This window comes from Electrona antarctica (genome assembly GCF_951216825.1).
Source record: "Electrona antarctica genome assembly, chromosome: 24".
Lineage (NCBI taxonomy): Eukaryota > Metazoa > Chordata > Actinopteri > Myctophiformes > Myctophidae > Electrona > Electrona antarctica.
In genome coordinates, this window is record NC_136803.1 from 12,545,597 (window position 1) to 12,572,817 (window position 27,221).

Sequence of the window (27,221 nt, forward strand, 5' to 3'; positions counted from 1 at the left end):
GGAGACAGCATCAAGGAACCCAGATTGACGAGTTTACAAAAAGACGTAGAATGGCTTGGATCGGCGCACGGGCGCAGAGACATAACGTTCAACAAAGTATATAAGCACAGCCGTGTTTGTTCACAACATTTTCCTTGTCCTTGTAATGTATTTGGGTCCGACGTTCTTTCTATCCATCCTGGTGTTGGTTCACTATGTTGTCGCCAAGAACGAGCTTGAATATTTACAAAAACATACCACCGTCACTCTATTCTGAGTGATGTGGGCTAAATTTGAATGCCCACGAGAGGGCCGTCCCTAGCTTTTCAGACGCCGCCCTCCTCTTGGTGACGTACACGTTTTCAAGCCCTATACATACATTCATGAATCCACTTGCTGACCGGCTGTTAGTATTGGGCAATCTTTTGTATGGGGGTTTCTTGTGATCCTATCTTGATTAACATCCTATGGCTGGCAAAAATGTCAAATTTTCCTTTTTGGTATATTCAGTGATTTCACTTAATTCAAATATCACTTATTTTTTTGTTTTGTTGTGATAGTCCTCCCTACTGTGGAGTGTGCTGACCATATAAGGAGTTCCTCATTGTCCCCAGTTAACCCCTGGCGGTCAAAAAAACGTAGGTTTCGTTTTTGGCTAGGTGGCCCAGCCATCATCCAATCAGGATAGAGAGGGGCCTTCCGCCAATCATGATTGAGCGGGGGCAGGCCTTGGTGTGTGTGCTGTTGGCCTGTTGCGTGTCCCCCCACTGTAGTGCGTATGCATGTGCACATCTTGTTACCGGGGCGGACGGCGGCCCAGGGTTTTTTTTCCAAATCATCCAAATCACTGAATGCTCCTTTAAGTAGCATGTGACATGTCAAACTAGGGGTTTTTCATGATTCTGAATCCATTCCAAGCATTAGTTTTGCACAAAATACACTCCTTAGGCTAAAAGCAGCCATAGCCACTGACCTCATCACATTTGTCATGATGTCTATGGCCGTTTTTAGCCCAAGGAGTGTATTTTGTGCAATGCTTGGAATGGATTCAGAATCATGAAACCCCCCTAGTTTGACATGTCACATGCTACTTAAAGCAAAAGGAAAGTTTGACATTTTTTACATTTTTGCCTGCCATAGGATGTTAATGGTAGGGACACAAGAAACCCCTATAAAACATTTGCCCAAAACTAACAGCCGGTCAGCAAGTGGATTCATGAATGTATGTATATAGACAATATTTTAGGCCAATAAAAAATACTATAGGCCTATACCAAATTTCCCACCCGGCCGTCCACCTTGGCTGCCGGACTACTACAAAGCTGTCAAATGATTGTAGTGGAGTAAAATTACATGCCTCTATGCCATCTCATGTCATGTGGATGTTTTATAAGTGTTTTATAAGTATAAAACATTTGGAAAACTTTTATTGATTGGTTGGTTGGTTGGTTGGTTGTTTGGTTGGTTGGTTGATTGATTGATTGATTGATAGTTTGCAGAAAAAAAGCACAGGAAAGTACAGTTTCATACAAGGTCTGCTAAGAGGATTTAAACCCAAGAAAGCCTATATTGGCTTGTTTCCATTGGGCTTTCCAATAGGCTTTCTTGCATGGGTTTAAATCCTCCCTAGAGCTAGAAGGACCCCAATGATTGGGGTCAATTCATCGAAAAACTCAAGTAAAGCCTCTCAAAATTGTACAGTAGGCTACTTACTTAGCCTACTTGAGTCTTACATAGCCTAATGAAGTTACTTTCCATTTCCACCACTGAGTAACAAGTCAACAACAACGCACCTGCGGTCAACCCGTGGCCGTGTCCAAGTGGCACGGACGCTGACTGCAGCGACGCGCCGGTCCCACTCCCGGTGGTCACGGGCATCCCTAGCTCTGACCCCGCGGTGCCACCACCACAGTGCCGGATGATGGCAGGGTCCAGGCTCCTGGTCTGGCGGAGCCTCCGCTTGGTGATGGCTCTGCCGGCAGGAGATGAGGAGAACACGCTGTTTAGAACAGACATAGCAGCAGCGCTCCCGTACCGTCCGATCCCCCAATTCAAATCTCACAACATCGGGCACAAGCCGTCCTCCTCCTCGAAAGAAATCCTCCTAAAAATCCAAAGTTAAACACAACATGGTCCGTTTATATTCCCATCGGAAGAAAACGATCGGGTTGAGACTTCGCTGTAGTCCATTCGAACTTCTTCTGCAGAGTTGGAATGTGTTTAGTCCACAGAGAGAGAAGGGAGAGCAGAGCGCGCAAGGCAGTCTGTTTCTCCCACGTTCCTCTGCACGTTTCTGCTTCCCAAACTGGAGGATGGTGTCATTGCTGGGAGGTGTAGTGGAGTACCGTACCGTGTGTGTGTGTGTGTGTGTGTGTGTGTGTGTGTGTGTGTGTGTGTGCGTGCGCGTGTGCGTGCGGGTCACAGGGGGTAAAGGGGTGGGCCGTTTACACTGTAAATGAATGAATACTGTAGATTAGACACCGTTATGCATAGTAATACATAGTAATATTGATATTGCCCCCCCCTCCCCCATCATTGCGCAACCACCTCATGTATTATAAGGTCAAGTAGATTCTCTCTCTCTCTCTCTCTCTCTCTCTTTTCAACTTGAAGTTCCAGATATAGAATGTGTATGCAATGTGCACATACCACCAACATATAAATCAATGCATGATAGAGAGAGAGAGAGAGAGAGAGTATAGACTAGAGACTATAGAGTAGACTATGGATGCAACAGTTAACTTTACAAAACAACAACAAACTAATAATTGTGCTTTTTTTCTGCAAAAGAATGTGAAAATTGCGATGCAAGGCCTTGTGAGCTTGTAGATCAGTGTCGCTATTTTTGCACACCACTGAAAATAACAAGGCTCAAGTGGTTAATCAAAATGATCAACTTAGTTAATACAATAAATAAAATAAAAACGATTAGACTTTTTGGCGAATTTTCGATGGATCTAAAAAGTAATGGATAGAATATCGCTAAGAAAATAATATCGTTGCAGTCCTATAGACTACCAGCAGACTAAGGCATAGCCTACTGTAGTGTACTGTATAGACTACAGGCCGTCGGGCTATGCATAGAGAGTAGAGACATTAAAGAGATGGAACAATCAGACAAGAATGCAGGCAGACATCAAAGCAGAGAGAGAGAGAGAGAGAGAGAGAGAGAGAGAGAGAGAGAGAGAGAGAGAGAGAGAGAGAGAGAGAGAGAGAGAGAGAGAGAGAGAGAGAGAGAGAGAGAGAGAGAGAGAGAGAGAGAGAGAGAGAGAGAGAGAGAGAGAGAGAGAGTCCAATCCAGTCCAGTTATGAGAATGTATAGGATAATTAATCCCTGTCTCATGCTAATCCACCTCACTGTCTGGAAAGTATAGGTCTATATCCGCAAAGATTATAATTCTGCTATAATTATAACCGGCACAATATGTGTGTGACTGTGACTGTGTGCCATGAGATAAAATATAGTGGCCGGCGGCTGCCTCGTAATACACCTGTGGCTGTGTCACACCCCACCAGACTATATACATCACACATTTGTTTAGTCAGATGTCTGCTGGCATTTTAGTTATTTTTTAAAGAATGTGTCTGTGTATGCGTGCGTGGCGTGCGTGCGTGCAAGTGCATGCGTGTGCATTGCTGTGTTCTGAAGTGGTCGGAGTGTCCCCCCACTGCCCACCCCTTTTTCCCCTCACTGTATATGTTTCTTTTCCTTTTTACCTCCCTTATGATGAATTCCTGTTCTGTTCTTTGACTATATATAGAAGTGTCTATTTGTGCGTCTCTAAATGTTTTGATGAATTGAACAAGGTGGACCCTCTTGTAAACAAGTGTAATGCTTAATTGGGTTGTCCACTCACAGTTAACATTTGTATTGAGTTTGTGCTTGAAATGTATACTGTAATTCTGCAAACTGTTAATAAATATTTCAATCAATCAATCAAAACTGGAAGGTCAGGGGTCGATCCCCGGCCGGGTCATACCAAAGACTGTAAAATATGGGACCCAATGCCTCCTGCTTGGCACTCAGCATCAAAGGTTGGATTGGGGGGTTAGATCAACTACAAATGATTCCCGAGCGAGTGTGTGTGGCACGGCTGCGGCTCACCACTCCAAGAGATGGGTCAAATGCGGAGAACAAATCTTGCACACAGCAATGAGCAATGTATGTGACAAATAGTAGGACTTTAACCTTTTAAACTTTTCCCAACCTTTTTTTCTTCAAAATCTTTGGTTTTCATTGTGATACTGATGAATAGGGACTTTTACATTAGTTCCATTGGTCCAAGCCTAGAACACAATCATCTGAATGATCATTAAAATGAAAGTGCTCATAAAATGCACGTGGCCCTGCACCCATCTGACGACCCACACTCAGGTGGTGAGATGGGTGGGCTACGACGGCCTCGAGGCCTTTTCTGATCCAGAAAGGGCACTGGCGTATAGGGTACTTGCATATTGTTTTTGTTCGTTTGTATGTAAAGCATGCTTTTCAACTGTTTTTGAGTGGTGCAACCACTCCAAGGAACAGCAATGTCTGTGTTAACCTATGTGACTGTGTGTTAACCTATGTGACTGTGTGTTAACCTATGTGTGTGACTATGAGTACCAGTAGGGGCAAAAGTGGCGCTGTTGTGCCAGAAACAGAGAGAGAGAGATAGTGCTGCACTGTTGCCTGCCAATGAGAGAGAGAGAGAGAGAGAGAGAGATGGGGGGGGTTAAGGGGAGTTGCACCACTCAGTTCACACGGGTGTGATTTTTATTTGTATGTGTGTTTTTATTATAATCCAGAGTGTTCATTTAACCCTGGGAGTGGTGTCCCTTTATGGGGGCATTTTTCCACACTATCGGAGTCAAGATTCAGCATTCTGAATTTCAATGCGTAGAGCAGACCCGCTGTGTGAAAGTATGGGAAACATGAACTGAGGCAGCAGGAGACTGGGGAGGAATGGTGGGGGTCGGGGTATATGTGTGTGTGCGTGGGGGGGGGGGGGGGCTGTCTGATAAAGGAGCTTATGACACACACACACACACACACACACACACACACACACACACACACACACACACACACACACACACACACACACACAGGGTGACACAGCACTGATAACAGCTGAGATAGATTTGGACCTGTCTAAAAACAGGCAGGGGGTTATCCACTCAATCCAAACAGAGAGGCGGGGGGGAGACAGACATGGAGACATAAACGATTTACACATGTGGTCCTCCTAAACATCACCACAATGCAATGCAAGATAAACAAATATGGGGTGGGGGTCGATAATACAGTAAATAAAGCACTGTATTACCCATAGACATTATACTATATCTATGGAACTTGGGCTTTACCCATTAGCCCTCCAGAATGTCGCCAAAATGTGTTGTTCCTTGCAGGTGCCCGGTCTGTAGCCGGCTGGGGGGGGCGGGGGATCCGGGGGCCTCTGGCCAGTCACTTGGTGGCGGGCTGGGGGTCACCGGAGCTTCTGTCTCCTCGGGGTGCGAGCAAGGGCTGGATGCAGGCCGGGCTTGTGACAATTAATGTTAGATATCTGCTGTATATTATGAGTCATGTCTCCTGCTGTTCCCTGCCTTGCCTTGTACTGTCTGAAAAATGCTGTATTTTTGAAGTTTGTCAAGCTGTTTTTCTGTTTTTCTTTGGATTTCTTTTATTGTCTCTGTTTTTGTTATGTATTTTTGTTTTCTTGCATTCACATTTATGTTTGATTTCTGTTTCATTGTTCATGTTTCATTTTTTGAAATAAAAACAAAATTGTTGTTCCCTGCATGGGTGACAGTCTTGCAGTCAAAGTGACAACACATTTAGTTCCAAGGAACTCATAGGCTAAACTCATAGGCTAAATATTCTCTACATCTTCATTGAGGAGAGTTCTTCACAAGAGTATAACCCTGAGATCACATCATATTGATGACATCAGTCTTTAAATGCACGGTGGAACCGAGAATATTAATTATTCACAAAATGTGAAAATATTCACGCGCTAAAATACGTGCTATTATGTGAATCATTCACAGACACGGACAGCTCAGCTAGGAGCCACGTTGGTAAATATTATGTAAGAATAAAGTAAAAGGAACACGTTAAGAAAAATGTGGTCGAAATGGGCCTGTCAATTTGAATTAAGTAATTTGTAATGTGTATAGATAAACCACATCAGAATATTTGTAGACAAATGTGTAGAACAGTATTTCCCGTGGAATGTGTATGTGGCTCACAACCTCAGCCTGATGGCCTAAAAGTCAAATATCTCTCCCGAATCACAGGGAAATCCCTTTGGCTTAGTGGTTAAGATTTTGGCTTTCCACGTGGGAGACCCGGGTTTGAATCCTGGGCGTTACAATGGTGCCGTGACCCGGATTGGGTTTCCCCATGGGAGGAGGTCAAAAGGGGGGTGAGAGTAGCAGAGTGGCTTACAACTTCAACCTGATGGCCTAAAAGTCAAATATCTCCACCTGAATCACAGGGATAATTATCCCTTTGGCTTAGTAGTTAAGATGTTGGCTTTCCACATGGGAGAACCGGGTTCGAATCCTGGGCATTATGTACAGATATCTACACACAATATAAAGCAAAGTGTCCAGAAGAGAACATTCGCTACCATGTAGGTCTAGGACGCTATGTATCAACCTGTGGATATAGGCCAGTTTCTCCTGTTCTTCAGAAAATAAGGTTAACCACTGGACAGGGACATACATACTATATTTTGGTTTTGGTGATGATGACCCATTACGGGTCCATTAGTAGGCTACACTCTCAAAGTTAAATGAACACTTCAGTGTATGGGTTTATAATGTGTTTTAACTTTTAATCTCCCTCTGTCTGAAATAAAGATCGAATTGAATTGAAGCGAATTGAATTGAACCGAATCGAATCATCATCATCATCATCCTTCTCCTATTTTGTCCCCCGGCCCCAACCACACTTTTATCAATCATAATACTCCATCATGACATTTCTACCGTCTCTGGGCGCCATCTGGTGGCGTACTTCAGTCATGCGTCGAGGCTCAATGAGGAAGGAAGGAAGGAAGGGTTCGGCTCATGATGATCATCCATCCCGCAACAACAGCGCCATCTTTCCCCTCATGCGTGTTGTTGGACCACCACCACCACCACCACACCACCACCTTCCGCACCGTGCCTAGGAACGGGTTAAGGAGCGGTGCATCAGCAGCCAGGGGGAGACTGTGCGGGGTAGTATAGTGTCTGATCCACGCACGCACCGCACGCCACGCCACGCAGTGTGGCGGTACGTGGATCGATGCCTCGATCGATGCCATGATGATGAACAAATGAATTCGCGGGGAATTATATATCGATTTCGCGAAGGAGAGAGCGTGCTGTGCTTTGAACCCGACCCGTGCAAAGCCAAAGTGTTGTACGACGCAAAGGTAACGAAAATAAACGTTTAATAGTGGATGGTTGTTGTTGTTGTTTGTAAACCTTTTTTTAAAACATTTTTATTTACAACACTTTAGCCATGTGGTTGTTGTTATTGTTGTACTTGTTGGGAGATGCGTGAGTGTGACTGTATAGTAGGAAATGGCATTTGAGGACACTTTGGTCGCGTGACGGGTGATAGCAGATTTACAAGCTCACAAGGCGTCGCTGTATAGACGCCTTGTGAGCTTGTAGACCTGCTATTACCGTCGCGCGACGCAGCATTAATTAACACAGGCAATTGTTTTTGTACTTTTGTCCAGTGGTGGAAAGTAACTAAGTATATTTACTTAAATACTGTACTTATAAGTACAATTTTGAGGTAATTGTACTTTTCTTCCAATTCCCAATACTTTTTTTTACTTTACTCCTCCATTACATGTCGAATCAAAATATTGAAGGTCTACTTTTACTATACAATTATTTGAAAACTTTAGTTACTACTTTACTTTGTAGATTAATTTTATTACGAACATACATTAACCACTTTATTTCGGCCATTTGAAAATAGCATCGCAACGCATTGTGAGCTTTTAGATCTGCTAGTTTCAAATAATTGTTATACATTTGCTTGACAACTTGTGAAATGGGACATATTCTGCACAATTAAATGGGAACTTTTGATTGTATTGTACTTTTTTCGGACTTGTAGCCTATAGCTGGCTACTTGTAACAGAATATTAATACTTTCTCCACCACTTTGTCGCGCGAACCCCCCCCTCCCCACAAAAAAGTAATATCAAGTTAAAACTTGTTCCCCTGCTTCTCCATCACTTTTTTGTTGTTGTCAAAGTTTAAATGGATACAGGTATTGTATCGAATCGATGTTGAGTTATTGTTGACAGAGATATACAAACGTAAACATCGTAAACTTAAAAGAGCCTCGATTTAGCGTCAATATAATGTTTATTTTGGCATTAAACCCATTATTCAATAGTTGCGTCAATAATATAATGTAATATTAGTCAGTGTCGTTGAGGCCGTGTTGTGTTGTGCGTTGCGGTGTGCTGCTGCGTTGTTGCTAACACAGAGATTTATGTTATAACTCTAGTCTAGAGTTATAAATAAGGTTGCTAACTGCAATGATCTTGTTGTCGTTTGCTTCCGGGTGCGAATGGTTCATAAGCCCGACCGTCCCGGCGGGGAGGAGCTCCTGATAAACGACACAGTAGCTGAGTAGCAGATTGTGAGGAATTTGGATTTGTAATGTATTTCGACTAGAATACATCAATACAATACATTACAAAAAATAAAAACAATAACAAATAAAGAGAGATCAGGATCTATCTTAGCCCAAAATGTAGACTCGTATATGTATTTATCATTCGATTCTGACATTTTCAATCTATGTCAAGAGTCTAACATTTGGGCTAGATCTATCTATCTATCTATCTATCTATCTATCTATCTATCTATCTATCTATCTATCTATCTATCTATCTATCTATCTATCTATCTATCTATCAAACAGACAAAAGCCAGTCACGTTTCTATCAGAAATAATAGTGATAAATATAAACATGCAACAATCAGCAATATATGACCAACATAATGACAACTATTTTCGACTTATTAAATAAAACAAAACCGACAATTTAAATACAATGCAATAAAATAACTAACATAATAACAACTATTCGAATATATATATATATATATATATATATATATATATATATATATATTTTTTTTTTTACTTCAGTATATTATTATTATTATTATGGGACAGGACAGAGAGCATCATTATGTCCACAGAGTTGACAAATCAATGCTTTGCTTGCAGACAGTCGGATGAGTCATTCAGTGTTCACAAAACAAACGCACCTGAGTCCATTCAACGCTGATGACCACAGAGAACAACAGTGTGTTTGGCCGCCTGTTAGCCTCTATATATCATAGTTATGTGTGTGTGTGTGTGTTAAGTGTGTTCATGCAATATTTATACTATAGTGCGCGTGTTAATGTCACTGTAATGCTACTGCATAGCGGTAATTGTGGCTCTAAGTGCCGCTATGTAAATGCTGCAGTTAGCATGGTAGCCTAGCATGCTAATGACTGTGGTTAACACTGTGTTCTTGCCTTTGTACCACCGTTTCACGTTTATCATTGCAGCTAGTGGCTAACTGACTGTAAGGTCGCTGAGTGACAGGTCGTCGAGCTTTGAGTTGATGTGATTCGTGGTCTTAGCTTGTGTTTTCATTGTGTGTATGAATGTGTTTGACATTTCTAGGTCACTGATGTCGTAATAACTACAGACGAGCATGGAAGGAGGTTCCCAAAGTACCTGATTCACTTCAACGGATGGAACAGAAGGTATATATATAATTATGCATTTTTTTTATCCTGGTAAAATCCCAGCAGCCTTCCTCCAGAAACAGACAATGAAGTAATGGTTCAAATGAGTGGGTCTCAACCTTTCAAGGACCCCCAGTTTGATATGCATTAGTCCACGAAAGGACCCCCATTTGATACAATTGTATATCTCTGGGACGCCAATCTGCACTATAAAATCCTAACTCCCGAGAGTGTACAAATGGGTCCATTTGGTTCCATTTTGTACACTCAAAAGTTACAAACCCAAAACGCCTCAATGACCAGACCCCACTTTGAGAATCACCGATTCAAATAGCTATAATACATGCATGGCGATTACAAAATAAACTATAACAAATAACTATATATATTCTTTTTAAATCTCAGTTGGGATCGATGGGCTGCAGAGGATCATGTGCTCAGAGATTGTGAGGAAAATCGTCGATTGCAACTTAAACTGGCACGCAAAGCAGAAGAGCGCATGTAAGTTATTTTTTCATTCCATGCCAGTTCAGTATTAACCGTAACTGTCATAACCACTTTGATTGATTGAAAATGTTATTTTATTTCACAGTATGTAGAATGGGTACATTTCAAGGAAAGCACAAGTCAATACAAAAACTGCTACTTTGGACGAAACCATACAAAGCACAAAACTTGTTTACATCAGGGTCCATGACTTTCAATTCATCATAACATAACAATTAAAGATGTACAAATATACATTTCTGTGAAAATACTGGAAATCATCATATAAAGAAAGGAAAAAAAGGGAAAAACATGTACAGTATGGGAAAAAACTATTTTTTATTACAGGAGCCATTTTTTAATTTCAGCTGTCCGTTGGTGCTCTTTGAGAGCGGTTTTGAAGGAGTCAAGGGATTCACATATTTGAATGGCTTATAGTGGCATAGAAGTGAAATTAATTTGTTTGAGCCGAATCTGGGTTGCATGTGGTTTGTTGAACTCCCTCTGGTGTTGTGAGTGTGGACTTCGTTGATTGTAGGACCATTTACTCAAATGCGAAGAGGATGCTCACAACTGCGACACATTGAGATGTTGTAGATCGTCTATTTTCGGTTATTACTACTATACTAGTAACATGTTCAGAAGCATCTTCCATTAAAATCTGAATAGTCCCAGATATTTCGTAAGAAAAAGAATACAAAAACAATATTACTAGTCTGGGTGGGGGACTCCTTTCACACTGTTTCACATTATGACTGGGTCATACTTATTTTGTTTCTAGTCGTGTGATTTATTTTTGAAGCCGTGTATCATTAAATGAGACGGCAAATGAAACTGTCCTTTCCTGTCTGCAGGAAGAGAAAGGGATGGCTGAAGCGGCGTCATCGTCTGCCTGGTGTTAAATCTCCTCTAAAGACGGCGCTACCCAAAGAAGAAGACGACAGCGATGACACCAGTAAGAAGCTTGCTCTCTTGTCTCTCTGTGTCTCACACACAAATAGAGCTGCAACTATTCTCCCAATTTCATCTTCGAATTGTCAATTCATTTGATTACTCACTATTTACCCCTAAAACACGTGCAGACACGCACTCTGCGTCTGGACTGTCCCTCGGTGTGATATCGTCTTCAGACAGCAGTGACGAGGGCGATTCAGATTCCTCACAGACCGGGGAGAGCGACTTCTCTGACCTGACGAAAATGGTAAAGTGGAGCGATCACTCTTCAGACGCCATACCAGATTGGTGCAAACCAGTCACAGACGAGGTTTGCTTGGAACACTTCATATGCAATATGTTTGATTTTATAGGCATTCAGGCAAATCACTTCTATCACCATCTTTCACTTGCTGCGCCATATCAAATCTTTTGTATCCCCCCCCCCCCCCCCCCCCCAAATCAAACTCTTGAATTTCTTTCCTATTTTTTGTCTTCCCCAATATTCTTTTTCTACAAATAATTTTCCTAATCGTTTCCTTTATATTATCATCATTACGGTATTATTATTAAGAACATTTGTGTAATGACCAATTATAAAACAAATTAATCATTTTCTTTATTTCTTTTTTCTGAGGAATTATATTTTGCCCTAAATTGTAACCAGCCAATCAAATGGTATCTTACACGTTTTTTAATATTCAATCGATCGATCAATCAATCAATCAATCGGAAGTCCCTGTATTCACGGGAGGCGCAGGTGGCGCAGATCAGTGGTTGCTGTGTAAAAACCGAGTGTTGTGTTTGTGCGCGTGCATTGTCTCTGCCAGAGGGTGGAGCCGGCGGAGCAAGAGTCCCACGACGAGGCCAGGGAGAGCGAGGAGAAGGCCGTTCACATCGACCTCGACATCCCCGACATCCTGAAGAAGAAGCTGGAGGATGACTGCTTCTACATCAACAAGAGGAAAAAGGTACGCCAATGTGCCTGACCAATAGGCCTGTCACAAAGTGCTGTCAGCCAGAAACGATACACACACACATCTTTAACTCTTGAGAGCATAAAATGAAGAGTGGTTATTTTGATCAACTCGTGTTGTCTCTCCTATGGTGCCACATCATAGACATGGAATTATGGACAATATCTTATCCAACGACAACAAAATATTCTTAATTTTAGGTCTGAGAGGGTAAACCTCCTCAAATAATATTAAAAGGGTTGATACGGCACATTTGCCACTGGTACGCGAGAAGGGACTAGCCATAAATCTATTACCTTGGTGCGTACCTTGGTAGCATGAAGATGCCAAGGAGTCGTCAGTGATGTCACTGAGACTGACTGTGGTTTATAAACGGCTTCGAGTCCTTGCTACTTCCGTGTTGCATAGCATAACGGTGACATCGCTGTCCAATCCTTGGTATTTTTACCATTCACATGTGTTCAGCGAGCAGCAGCGTAACAACAACAGCTGTAGCCTATTTTGTCACGCTAATGAAACACTAAACGGATTATTATTTAATTCATCTTTCATGTTGACATTCAAGTATAACTATCAGAAGATAACCCAGGTAAAGTAATGTCACTCTGCAAGTTTAACTAACGTTTTCTACCTGTCCAAAGTCATTTCTGAAAAAGACACAGATAGGCCTAACATTGTCTTAAAAAAAAAGAATCATACTATCCATGTTGATATAACACCATTTATGTCAATGCTCTAACATCATGTTGTGATGTAATCATATAGCAGCAGGTAGCCTAGTCGTTGATTGCAGTCAACTGTCTTCCGTGTTTTGGTAAGATGATGTGAGACCCCCCCCTTCACACACACACACATGCTGGTCCGCGAACATTTTATGAATTGTCAGCCGGTCCATAGTAATAGAAAGGTTGGAAACCCCTGATTTAGACTACATGATATGTGATCCTCTCTCCGTTTCTCCCGTCTGTCCAGCTGGTGATGGTCCCTTGTCAGACCAACGTGGTACATATCCTGGAGTCGTACGTGAAGCACTTCGCCATCAACAAAGCCTTCATGGTCAACGAGAGGTACCGAAGACACCAGAACGCCACCCAGAACAATGTGGCGCCGCAGCCCGTCGCTCCAGAGAGGAAGTGAGTCTGTAGGAATTAAAACCCCAGCTGAAGCTTAGCTTGTAAATTGGCTATTTTCACAATGTTTGCCTCCTTCATATAGTATATTTGGCATATATTTGGTATAGTTTTTTTATATATTGTTGGTTGCTATTAATGCTGTAATGGTATTTTTCCTTTCTTTCTTTCTAATTATTATTATTACATTTATGATATTATTAAAAAGTCCTTGAATTGTCACTTTTGTCACATTGTCACTGTCATCTGGGGACCCCCACACAAAGATCATGTGGGGACCCACGAACCACTGTGCCATCTCACTCACTAGCCATTCTGTTTAGTTTCTGTCCTTTCTCCTTCAGCGAGGAGCTGTGTAAGGAGATGGTGGACGGCCTGCGCATCACGTTCGACTTCACTCTGCCCATGATCCTCCTCTACCCGTGCGAGCAGGCCCAGTTCAAGAAGGTCAGCTCCTCCCGGCTCTTCCTGGCGGTCAACGACGGCTCGCCCTGCGCCACAAAGTAAGCCACGGCTAGAAAGAACCCTCTCCCACCAGATTCTTCAAATGTCTTATAAATCATGACGGTTTTCTGAAAAACGTATGTTGCTATATGAGTGGTTCTCAAACTTTTTCATGTCAAGGACAAGGACCCCAAAAACTATATGTAATTGGCTGCCGCCCCCCATCTGAAAATTATGTTCTAGTGACCACCCCAGAAGCAAAGATAGGAGTTAAAAACGTTTGCGGTGAAAGAATATATATTAAATTCTTTGCACGTTTTCACGAATTTGTGCGTGACACAACTAACTGGCCTCTCTCGCCACATTGTGGCAGTCAATTGGTTAATTTGCAAGAAGTCTGCACAATTAGACAATGTAGAACAAGTGTAATTTTGTCTGTTATAACTCCTAATGGTACCAACATCAATACAGCATGGAATTGTGAACAAAATCCTATCCAACGACAACTAAAACATTCTTGGGTTTGGCAAAATCTCATCAAATCGTAGTTCGTGGCTCAAATGCCCAATAAATAATGGGCCTTGACATGAAAAAGGTTGAAAACCACTGAAGTAGAACTATAAAATATTGAGAAAATAACTCTCTCTCTCTCGGTCTTCCTTGCCATAGCGCCCATCACGCCCCCCAGCGAGAGCGCAGCCCCAGCCCGCCAGGCCACAACCCCCCCACCCCGCAGTCCACTGACAGCCAGCCGGCGCTGAGCGACGTCTCCACCACCACCACCCCCACCACCACCACCACCACCGCCGGCGGCCCCCCGCTGACCACCCCCAAGCGCCGGCGCCACCCTGACGCTGACTGCATGTCGCAGCCCCCAAGACGCTCCACCCGGAACGCCTTCGGGAGCGCGGCCGAGGGAAGCAGCGGAGGTGAGCGTCGTGTTTTTTCTTTTTTTTTAAGCAAGTCGTCGCTGTCGGGCAGAAACCTTTTTGATATTTAGTGAAGTCGTCTAAGACTAGACTAAGACTAAAACATTTCAGAAGACTTAATAGGACTAACACTAACACTAAATGGTGTGTTATTCAAAAGACTAAGTCTAAACTCAAATCAGCTGAAACAAAAAGAACACTGCGTCCTACTTGATCGCACTACAGCGTCACACAAACGCATACAATGTAGCAAATGTGTGCAAGCCGAAGCTTGGCACGTTTTGAGCTTGTCGAACTGCTACTTTTGCTGCTTTTCAAGAGACTTTACAGTTACTGAACAAGCAAGAGCGTCAACCTTTTCAGTTACACTGTGCTTCTATAGCGGGCTTTTAGTAAAGTAATGTTTGTAACAAGAGTCCTGCTGGTTGTCTAGGTGGAGGCAGGAGCACAGCAGCGTCTCCGCAGCCCAAACGCCGCATGGTGGACAACACATCCCAGCCCAAGTTCTTCCTCAATCTGGACAGGAGTAAGCTCATCTCCTTTAACCACATGGACAGTCCTGTCATTTTGGATCGGAACCCAAATGACTGGACTGAGATTGGAAGCATGTTGCACAGCGATAATAGCCAAAAATGGTCTGTGACGCTTTGAGAGATTTAATATAGGCTATTTTCGGTTATTTTAAGATTAGAGCATTTGAAGTGGTCAAAACTAGCAACATTATTCAGAAGCATAAAATCTTAATCTTGGATATTTCATATGCAAGCAAAGGTTAAAGCCTCAATCTGTGATTTCTTCACCTGGTTGGCAGTATGTAGAACAGCAGGAACATTAAAACATCATTTTATGTATTTTGTTGATTGTTTAGGAATCAGCGCTAGTGTCTGCCTGTAGGGCTGCTTTCACAAATCTTACATTAGTTGCACCGCTCATTCATACCTTTTTTGTCGTCGGCTTTTATTTTGCTTTAATCACTGTTTGCACAAAATAACGGCATGTTGCTGTTCGTCTGCGGTTTAGGAAAAAATAAATATAAAAACATGCCACCTCATGTGTTCTATACTTGAGGAAAACTAAAATGCATCCATAGTTGAAAAATGTACAGACAGTTTGTCATACTGTTTCAGGCCACTAGATGGCATCATGTACCATGTGGTCAAATACCAAGTGCTGAGTAAAGGAGCTCTCGGCTGACATTCTTGTATTCACCTTATTCCACCAGGTAGTGTAGCAGTTTACTTATAATAAGCGACTCTGCACACTGCAAGGTAGCTGCTTCCAGGGATTAACCCACCTGTGTCACTTTAGATTTTAGCGATACTGTATAGAAACATGTGCTTTTCAGATTTTCTTTTTAGGATTTAGAACAATGGTTCTCAATAATCGCAGATATACAAGCTCACAGCCTATCACTCCACACTGTCATCCCAGCTTAGAAGGAGGTTCAAAGTAAACATATTTAGGACAACCGTTGAGCCGATTCTACTCTATGGCTCTGAGACATACATTTGAGAAACGCCTGGATGACACTTGCACCCGCCTTCTAATGAGAGCGCAAAATCTCTCTTGGAAGAGACCCATCGACTTTTCTATCTTTCCAACATTGTTTCTTTGCATTAATGTGCATTCTTCTTTCCTCTGTTTTCTTCTCTCCGACTTGGCAGAGACTCCGGTGCACAGTGGCTCATCCTCCCCATTGCCCCTGACGCCTTGCAAGGACAGGGGAGGTCCATTCTACGGCCTGGAGAGCCGCAGGAACAATGAACTTAATGAGGTGATGCATATTATCCTGCCTTCACTCCCCGCAGATTGAAATGATACACTTTGCTAAATGATCATGTCTGAACAAGAAACAACCAGGCTTCTTAGCCATGTGTGATCCCTGAAATCTCTGAAACTCTGCCAAGTTAATTAGGGGTAAAATGGATGATGGATTGTTTTTTAGAAACGGAACATTTATTGCATTAAATATTAGTTGTGTGTAGTAAAAAAAAAGTGTGTGTGTGTGTGTGTGTGTGTGTGTGTGTGTGTGTGTGTGTGTGTGTGTGTGTGTGTGTGTGTGTGTGTGTGTGTGTGTGTGTGTGTGTGTGTGTGTGTGTGTGTGTGTGTGTGTGTGTGTGTGTGTGTGTGTGTGTGTGTGTGTGTTCAATGAAATGTGTCACATTAGAACAGGGATATTCAATTACGATTTTGGCTTTCAACGATTATGAAAACAAGATAATCGAGATAAGGAAAGGCACAAGTGAGGAAAAGTGCTTTAAACCCGATTCGCATATCCTGACCTGACCACATCCGTCATACCTCAGCTATTGGTTCGCTGTGTTTCTCCGCAGCCGAACGGATCCGCCCGCCACTTCGATTACGGCGATTATGATGAAACATCAACTTGATTAAAATCAAACATCAAACGGACCGTATTCTAGCGGTTGTTTTCTACTAAAGGCTCTACTTGATCACACTACAGTGTCGCAGGAAAAGTAGCAGAATCCACAAGCTCGAAATGCTGTGCCAAGTGACACATTTCAAGCTTGTAGATCTGCTACATTTGCTCTTTTTTTAAAATTTGAATCCTGAAAAAGTAACCTATGAGGTTTCTCTTTTTTTGGTCATGCCTTCCTTCTTCAGCGATCCTAGATCTTTCGTGCATGCGCACTGCCGTTCACTTCCTTGTTTACAGCCCGACTAAACTGTCTCTTCTCTCTAAATCTACGGCACTCTCCATGGTTTTGATCAAAACGGCAATGTTCTGTCCTCATTTCTGACTTAACCCATTTTGACCTGAGATCAGATTCTAAAAATGTCTTCTACATCCTGACAGTTTTCTGAAAAAGCTATGTTTCTATGTCAGTGGTTCTTCGATTTTTCAAAAATAGCAGACCTACAAGCTCGTAGCACGCCACTCGGTGGCGCGCTATGAGCTTGTAGATCTGCTATTTTTCAATAGCTAAAGCATAACATAATGCTAACACCAAAAGGGGTTCCCGCCCAAAATAGGTTAACCTAGCTGTCTCGTTTGGAATATAAACGCTTCTAGAGAGACTTTAGAAGTGACAGCGTGAGGTAGTAACGGAAGCTTATGCCACCTGCTTTTGGGGGGTGATGTAAGGCGGGGCTTTTCAGAGTAAATTCTGCCTCATCTGCTTGGCACTCTAGCGCCTTTTATTATGAAAGATTCCCTGGCAAAAGAAGTGTTCTTGTGTGCGTGTCATTCCTCTCCTCGACCGAGGAGTTGTTTATGCCCCTAGTGAATTTGATAATCTCATTATGATTATCATTTTCGCCACAATCGTGCAGCTGTAGCTCGAGCCAAGATGATGGAGAGAGAAAAGAGGGCCTTTGGCCATATGCTGTGTTGTCTGCACCACAAGGCAATGAGACCAATTTGTATAATAATCCGCAATTCTAATACAAAATGGCCTGTGGCTAAACGATAGAGGAGCCAAAATCCCATAAATCAAAACAGAAAAGTTCCAGAAAATCCACTGTTGAATTATATACTTGGTTTTGTTTCCAAAATTAGAGTAATTGTGTTAAATAATCATGATCTCAATATCGACCAAAATAAATATAGTTTTCATGCCGAAAATGAAGCAGACCTATTACAACATAAAAAAGTGAGGCTTTTAACATACCTAAAGTTTTTGGTATAAAATTGATCATATGGATTCAACAAAAACAGAATAATTGGTTATGAAACTAAGTTATTAGTTGCTGTGCAAAGTTGATTAATTTCTGCTGTGTTTTTGGTTCCATTGACCAGGTCCTGAGCTGGAGACTGACCCCTGACAACTATCCTCTGACTGACCAGCCCCCACCACCTTCCTACCTGTATGGATCTCAACACCTCCTAAGGCTGTTTGGTCAGTCACACTAACGTTTTACATCGATATCACTGACTGCTAAATGACGTCTTTAGACATAATTTCAACTAACTAAAGAACGGAATACATACACACTTTCCCCCTCCCACGATGGAAGTAGATTTGGTGTTTACATAGTCATAGAACAAAACATTATGTCTGTCTTGAACGAGTAAGAATCCTCAAAAATGCTTGCAGTGGCTGCACTCGTCATTCCGTTGGGTTTTTGGTCAGTCACACAAAAGTTTTATATTGGGATTGTTCGGCGGACTTCTTCACGTATCTTGTAAAGCTTAAGTGTGATACTATCGTTGTGTTGTTGCTTGTCTGCATTGGCAGTATTTTCCCGCGTTCATTGGCTTGTGCACTGCCCCATCCGGTCCTGACTTGTTTACGCCCATGTTAATTTGGCGATCTCATTATGATAAACCACACTAGCATAATAGTAATACTGTACACACCAGCCAATGCTGCTGTTGCCGAAATTCATTCAACAGGTGAATGGGTCTGAAGGCATTTTTTTGCCATTTCTTTACTACCTATGAATACCCCATTACTGTATCCAAGTGAACCGTGAGCTACAGTATGTAACACACACAAGAGAAGCTCACATCTCATGATTTATATCAAGAATTCAAGGTCAGAAGATTTTTGATTTTAGTTTTTATCAACAAGAGCACTGGTTCCTAAACACTGGGCAGGGAGCCATTTTTATGGGTCCCACACAAATAGCCGATCTACAAGCTTGCAACGCGCCGCAAAGTGATGTGTTGTGTGCTTGTAGATCTGCTATTTTTACTAGTTTGGGTCCTGGTGAGACATAAGACTTCTCTTTTGGGTCACGGGCTAAAGGGTTTGGGAACCACTGGACAGGAGGCTCACTTTTGTCTTTGTTTCCAGTGAAGCTTCCAGAGATCCTGGGCAAGATGAACCTCCCTGAGAAGAACCTCAGAGCTCTGACCAAACACCTGGAGCTGTTCCTCAGGTAATTAATACTAGGGAGGGGAATTATCCATTCATTCATTAACCCATTTCGACCTGAGATCAGATTCTAAAAATGTCTTTTTTGAAAATAGCAGACCTACAAGCTCGTAGCGCGCCACTCGGTGGCGCGCTATGAGCTTGTAGATCTGCTATTTTTCAATAGCTAAAGCATAACATAATGCTAACACCAAAAGGGGTTCCCGCCCAAAATGGGTTAATTGATAATTGATTACTTTATTGATCGATTTCTTGATGAGCAGCGTTTAAAAAAGGAAAAAATAAATAATCTGAGAATCTCAATTTCCCTCAATGTCTAACATTAAAATCTACATTTTTTCTGATATATACAGAAAGAATACAAAAGGCATATCAAATATTTGTTTGACCTTTTGAGATACAGGGCCAGGCAATGGCATCTTTGTATGAGATGAAAAAAAAATGAAATGAAAAGTGCACTGTCTTGTCTGCCACGTTTCTGTGGCTACCAAAGTGGGGGGACTTATTTTTTTAACCGGCCCACATGTGCTTTCCTCGGCCACGTGCACGCACAGACATTCACAGAAAACTGCCCAATGATGGAACCGCAGAATTTTCAATTCTTAATAATTGAAGAAGAAACGATCGATGAATCCACTAACTATTAAGATTTCGAATGGATTAATGGATAAGTTTTGTTTATTGTGATTTTTATATTCTCGGCTACCTCATCTCAAGTGGAACGCGTTTATGGAAGTAGTGGTGTCAGTTTTAAGGAACTCTGTTCGATAAAAAAACAATCTATCGCTGCCTGGGACCCCGATCTACACTGTCAAATTCTCCTGTGTGACAGAGCGCTATGTTCATTTGGACCCCTGGTGGTCGCCGGAACCCCATTTTGAGAAGCGGCATGGTAAACGGTTTGACTAGCCATCGCTCAAGGTAGATGCTGAGCTATAAAGAAATGTTAGGATTCAGTCTTTGTCTCTTTATATGCTTAATATACTCAGAAGGGGACAAGCCGTTCCAAATTAAAAAAAAACATAAGACGTTGCTTATTGTTTTCCTTCTCAACTCTTCTAAATGACGTCTCGGTTGAAAAAGCACAGAACTGCTTAACCCATTCTGACCTGAGATCAGTTTTCTGAAAATGCTATGTTTCTATGTCAGTCGTTCTTCGATTTTTCAAAAATAGCAGACCTACAAGCTCGTAGCGCGCCACTCGGTGGCGCGCTATGAGCTTGTAGATCTGCTATTTTTCAATAGCTAAAGCATAACATAATGCTAAAACCAAAAGGGGTTCCCGCCCAAAATGGGTTAACATCTCAGTTCATTAAATGAACATTGACCGTATGGTCAGAGCGTCATCACTCACCACAGTGTTGGCAGGCCGGGCCTCTAGGGAATTCCTCATCGCTAACGGGGCCTTCTGTTGCACGCATCGATTGACTGACTGACAAAGCCACACGTGCATGCATTAATGTACATGCAGTGCACATGGGCTGGGAGCCGCTGGTAATTCTGGCGGAGCGTTAGTCCGACATGCGGGAACAACAGTCGGACTAGTGCTCCCGTGCTTGTGGTTATGGTTAGGTTAGGGTTTGAGGTAGGTTGTCGGTCTAATGACTGTCGGACCAATTATAGCGTCGGAACTAAAGCCTCTACCCCATGGACTGGGAGTGGGACTACCAGTGCTATATCCTTACCTTACATTAAAACACACAGTTGTACATATTTCGTCTTAATGGTAAATTGCGCTCAGCAAACGTCATGGATGCTTTTGTCTTCGGCATCTCCATCTTCATGTAGAGTTGTAGACCAAGGGTTTCCAAGCTCTTCAGGTCGTGACCGTATGAGTTGAGGCATTACAAGCTCACAACGGCTCAAAATGTGAGGATCTGTGAGCTTGTAGATCGGCTATTTTCAAAATACATATTTCTTCTTTAATATTTGGCCAATATGTATATTTCGTTTGTTTGTTATTTTTGGTGTTTAAAAAGCTTAGCTTGTTACTTTAGAAATCTCTCTCTCTCTCTCTCTCTCTCTCTCTCTCTCTCTCTCTCTCTCTCTCTGTGTGACATTGCTATTTAAACTGCAAAGGAAGAGAAAAGAGTGACTGAAAAAAGCAAGGGAAGTCGTCAAGAAAAAGCAACATGAAGCAAAATGGGTTAAGGAAAACGACTTGAGGATACGTGTGATGGATATGTGTCGAAAGGAGAGAGGGAGAGAGATGAGTGAGCTGTTAGACAAGCTGCTGAGTCTAATCTCTAAATCCTCCCTGGCGATCTTCAGTTTAGCCGGTCCCTAACCGAGGGGATTTAGCTGCGTTCCTTCTCTAATCAAACACTTGCAGCACCTCATCAGGCCACTATGGGGCACTGTGTAGCAGCAGGACTGCCCTTGATTGTGGAACTGGGAAAACGAGTCATTTGAAATTAACCATAATAAAGGGGCAGCAATGTGCGTCTGATGGAATATGTTCAAGTGCAATTCTTCACTAATGGAAACAATTCTATATTTTGACCAATTTAGAGATACCAGGGTTAATATGGTTTACATACACTTTCATTAAATTGTGATGTTATCAAGCATAAAAATCAAGTATACATTACCCAAAAGGTAAAGGAAATGCATGTATTTAATTCAGTCTGACTAGATCAGGGATAAAACCACCAAATCGATTCCTGGTTGACCCTACAGAAAATGATATCTCTTAACTTCATTTTGTTTATGGTCCAGTCGCCCCTGTCCACTTTTCCTCAGTCGCTTACACAGTAAATGGGACATTTCTGAAGACGAGGCTGCACAAAATGCAGGCGTGGCCACTTGGCCCGTGGTTTGCGTTCATGTCACACGCTTGAGATCAGCCGCGCAGCACATCGTGAGACAAGGTCGCAGAGCAGGCAGAAAACGGATTGACGTTGCAGCAGTCCAAGAGACCCCAACTGCAGTGCATGCTGGGACTTGGCCACAGTTGATCTCTCTTGCTCTCTCTCGCACTCCCTTTCTTTGGAAGAATGAAAGATTAAGTGTGTGTGTGTGTGTGTGTGTGCGCGCGAGTGTGTGCTCCTTTTTCTATTGGTGTACAGTCCATATGCCCACAGTATTTCTCATCCCACAGCCCTATAGATAATTCCTCATTCTTCACCCACCACAATGGTGGCATCCGCCAGAATGCCTAATAGGAAAACTGGCACACACTTTTGTGCCTTTCCAGACTAAGACTTTTTTTTTTTAACCCTAGGCATTGCTAGAGGGTATTCACATGCATAAAGTGAGTGGCAAAGTGAGTTTAACGTCGTTAAACGCAATCGGATAGGATTTTCTGTTTGGATGTATGGGCTGTCAAGGCCAGAAAGTAGTTTTTTTGCCACTCGGTAGGTGTGCTAATGTAGCCTGGCTAATAAGCCAGACTAATATCACACAACACTGTCGCGGTATATTAGTCTGGGCTGGCTCCACTTGGATTTCATTTCCCGGGGGGCGGGTTCAAACATTTTCTCTTTGACGCAATTGGTCAGAGCTACTGTCAGTCAAAGGTCTCAAGCATTGAACGTCACTGTACCAAAGCCCGCCCATATTGCATACCGTGTCCCGATTGGCCCGACCTGTTCTCGGTTGTAGGAAAGAGCCCTAGGGGATGCTGGTCAACTAAGTATATAGGGTTTAAGTGTATAACCTCCCCAGCTTTAGTTGCTAAAGCTGTGTGGAAGCAATTAGAGAGTGAAAAACAACTTGATTCGTCGTTCGGTTTTAGGTTTGTTAGCAGGCATTCTTGTTCTGCTATTGTAGCACAACTGCCTTCGATTTTGAAATCAGACATGGATTATTACATAATCGCGTAATCAGTTATTATTTTTTAGATAAACACAATTATTTTGCATAATCGTTTCCATGTTAAAAATGTTTTTACATTTGACAAAAATAGCAGAAATAGTATAAAGTATAAAATTATTAAATGTGTCCGTAAATTCTTTGCATAAGTTTAGTTATTTGCCATATATTCCCTGTGCAATTTGTGATTACGAAGCCTAAACACCAAACTGAAATGAAAAATGTATTAATTACGTTCCAATGTCAAAACAATATTATATCGTTAATCACAATTATGTGTGTGACTAATTGTCAACTCAAGTTTGAAATCATGACAGACCGAGTCAGAGATTTCTCATCTGCCAACATGATACTTTTGGCAGAATCTGGCATATTCACAGAATAGAAGACCCTGCTAAATAAACAAATAAATACAGTACATTGCAGGAATATGTTTTGTTTAAGCATTTTGTTGTCATCAGTCACCTGGAAATCCAGCATGACCTGAAGTTGTGCTTTACACAGAAGGGTCGCATTGTTTGTCAATAAGGCACCAGATAATGTATTAATTTCTCCTCTGATGAGGACAATTTGTTTGCGTTGAGAGATTAGGAGGCCTGGTGGAGCTAAAATGAGATGGCAAGATTTAGCCTGGGTACTGGGTACTAAGAAGATCTGGATTAGTTATCCCCCGCTACTGATTAGGTGGAACGGGCTGAGGGATCGCTCTTCCACACACCACACACACACACACACACACACACACACACACACACACACACACACACACACACACACACACACAAAGTTCTCTCACTCTCCCCCTCACATTCTCTCTGTCACCCAGTGGCATGTTCATTCCTTCTCCTGTTCTTGTAGCTCGGTAGTTGCGAACGCAGTGAGCATTTACTATGAGACCCAGCAGATCATGTCTGTCTGTCTGTCTGTGTGTGTCACGCTGTAACACCACTCGCCCACCACCAGAGGGCGCAGCTGTATCACACACACAAAACACACACACACATGCACGCACACACACACACACAACTTAACTTAAAAAAAACTTTAAAAAAAACTTAACTTAAAAAGAAAACTTAAAAAGAAAAAACTTTAAAAAAAACTTAACTTAAAAAAAAAACTTTAAAAAAATCTTAAAAAAACTAATAAAAAAAAACTTTAAAAAAAAACTTAAAGTACGTAATTTATTCTAATTGTTGTTATTGCAATTTACGAGCTGCGTTCGCTTCCCGCGTTCGCGCGTCTTACTTGTAGTAAGGTGAAGGATGCAGGAGCATATCTCCCCTGTCAGAGGTCGAGGGCTGTCGAAGGGGTTTTTCTCCACATGGTGAACCATGGTCGGTTGAGGCAGGCGATTGAATGGCGGTTGAGGCAGGCGATTGAATGGCGGTTGAGGCAGGCGATTGAATGGCGGTTGAGGCAGGCGATTGAATGGCGGTTGAGGCAGGCGATTGAATGGCGGTTGAGGCGCAACAAGCCGTGGCTTGACAAAACCGCCACAGTGGTGTTTGCCTTTCACATGGGCTTTAAATGTCCGTTATGTCAGATTATGATTTCACAATTCCCCACTGTCCGTTTCTCTTCTGCTCCTTCCTCCTGTTTGTTTTATTTATTTATTTGTTTTATCTCTCTTGTCTCTCAGGTTTCTCGCGGAGTTCCACGAGGACTTTTTCCCCGAGTCGGCATACGTATCGGCGTCGGAGGCACACTACAACATGAAACAGCCCAGGCCTATTTACTGAAGCTGACCTGGCATCCCCCCCCCCCCCCCCCCACTACTTTCCTTGTTAAACTCCCCACTTCCTGTCCCTAAGCTGGGTTACTTGAAGGAGAAAAAGCTGATCTTGATGCTGATGCTGTCCTGCTATCGCCTCCTGCTGTGCTGCGTCCTGCTTTGTCTGCTCGGCACGCATGCTCTGCTTTAGTGCTCCAGCTTAGACCCCATCGCACTGCAGTGTTCTGCTCGGCTGTTTTAAAAAGAGCCCCAATTGTTGGTGACGCTTTTTATACTTTAGTTGTGTGTGTGTGTGAGCTTGTAGATGTCTTGTAGATCTGCAATTGTTCGTCGCACCACAATTATCGTATTGGGCTGCATCAGCCTGTTCTATCCCCAAGGCCCGGCCTCCCAAAGTTAGACTTATTTAAGACCTATCTCAGCCTCAGATGAGTCGTTGACTAATTATGCAACTGGTCTCCGGGGTAGTTTGGCATTTATCCATCTTAAAATGTCAGACAAACGGCCAGTTCTAAGTCTTCAGACTTCCAAGTTGTTAAACTTCCCTGCTGCCAAACATCACTTCCTGATATGGCCATGCACTGACCCTCACACATGAGCAAGACCAAAGCTCATCCTTCTTGACTAACCCATCCCTTCCCAAACCCCTGTGCTGAATCAGCTTCATGGAAGTGGACCATGGTCCGATGGTCGTCGGGGTCTTGTCCTCGACTCCCTTCCCCAGTCGGAAGTGATTGACTGTATGGACGCTCCTGGTGGGCCCACGCTCAAATGGTGTTTATTCCGCCGACCCGTTGGGAAGGCTAACCCCAGCTGTGCTTTACCCGCAAACTCCTCTTGCTTAGTGACTTCAGTGATAGTGTTAGTGTTCTGCCCAGCCAGCGATGTATCTGCAGATCCTGAAAAGAGAGAGTTCCTGTACGGGAGAGACTGCCTATACCCTGCTATGCATAGCTAATTCACTGACTCTTTTTAGAGCTTTTTTTTCTGTCCATCAGCTACGCCATGCAATAGTTGTCTTAAAGACTTTCATTGATAGGTTGTTTCTAATTAGATATTTCTACCTATTTGCGCTTCTTCTGTCGGTCTGGTCACAACCCTGTTTAATGTAATTAATGATCAAATACCTGCATTTCTTCTTGTTGGAAGAGTTTCTGGGTTTCCCTTTCACTTTGTACATCAACCATCACAACGTGCGGATAACAGGAATTGGCAAGTTGTGCAAAAAAGCATCAGTTGAACCCCCCCCCACCCCTGTTTTATAGTGGTAACTGGAACCCACAGTGCGTTTGCATTTTAACTACTGCTCTGATGTCGTGTTGATTAGATCAGATGAAATGTGTTTACTGCACAGGACATGCAGTATGAGTGCATGGAGTGTTTAGTCCCCACTTGACCTCCAAATTAGACACATTAGACACAGGTTTGTGGGTGGAACAATGATTTATCTCAATGCTAAGAATAAGATGCTGCTAGTCATCACATATTCTTTTCTTATTTTTTAAGTTTACGGAAATTGAAATCTGACCGTTTCATATTTTGTTTTTCATATGACCTTGTGAAAGTGTAAAGACAAAAAGTAAATGGGCGGTGGGGGGGATAATGGGAACCTATTTCTCCTCTGTACATGCAAAAGGATTTATTGGATCCCTCCACATTGTCGATGTGTAGCGCTTCAGCATCCAGTAATTCACTTTACATGACCTTTTTACACAGATCGTACAGTAGGTGTTGAATCAGCTATTCGTGCTTTTAGGTAGCCTCTTACCAGCTTGTATCAACTTGGTATCGCCCAATTCATCATAACACCCGTAGATACAGAAGTGTCTGTATGTTTACATCTTTTCAACAGCGACCAGGCTATTGGTATTGTATGCAAGTCCTATTAAAGTAGTACTTTGTATTATGTTCTGTTATTTAGAATGTTCAGAAGCTCCCGTTTATTTTCTTGCCCTTTTCTTGTTTGTTTTGCCATCATAGCATTTGAATAAAGGGTTGTTTTTCTAAAGGTTGTCATCTTATTTCCGGTGCATATCTACCAAAATATGAATATTCCTTCCTTAACTACACCCAAATGTAACCCTAATGGTATCATGGAAGACACGGATCAACCATAAATGCTCCGTTTACTGTGCTTGTAAAGTAGGCTATTTGGATTTTTCTTTTTTTGCTGCGGAACCCCAAACCCCACTTTGAGAACCACT

The 27,221-nt window shown here is 42.5% G+C and overlaps 1 protein-coding gene across 1 annotated transcript in view; it reads left to right on the forward strand.

Annotated features, from left to right (window-relative positions):
- The first annotated feature begins 7,034 nt into the window (after window positions 1-7,034).
- The window catches only part of LOC306917214 (uncharacterized protein), a 184,398-nt gene continuing 164,211 nt past the window's right edge, over window positions 7,035-27,221 (forward strand). The window contains exons 1-13 of the mRNA XM_079495346.1: window positions 7,035-7,388; window positions 9,668-9,750; window positions 10,138-10,233; window positions 11,073-11,173; window positions 11,301-11,482; window positions 11,982-12,122; window positions 13,101-13,261; window positions 13,582-13,761; window positions 14,372-14,631; window positions 15,065-15,157; window positions 16,296-16,405; window positions 18,392-18,491; window positions 19,392-19,476. Of these exons, the coding sequence (XP_079351472.1) occupies window positions 7,290-7,388; window positions 9,668-9,750; window positions 10,138-10,233; window positions 11,073-11,173; window positions 11,301-11,482; window positions 11,982-12,122; window positions 13,101-13,261; window positions 13,582-13,761; window positions 14,372-14,631; window positions 15,065-15,157; window positions 16,296-16,405; window positions 18,392-18,491; window positions 19,392-19,476 (1,691 nt within the window). The 5' untranslated portion in view covers window positions 7,035-7,289. The remainder of the gene's footprint in view (window positions 7,389-9,667; window positions 9,751-10,137; window positions 10,234-11,072; window positions 11,174-11,300; window positions 11,483-11,981; window positions 12,123-13,100; window positions 13,262-13,581; window positions 13,762-14,371; window positions 14,632-15,064; window positions 15,158-16,295; window positions 16,406-18,391; window positions 18,492-19,391; window positions 19,477-27,221) is intronic.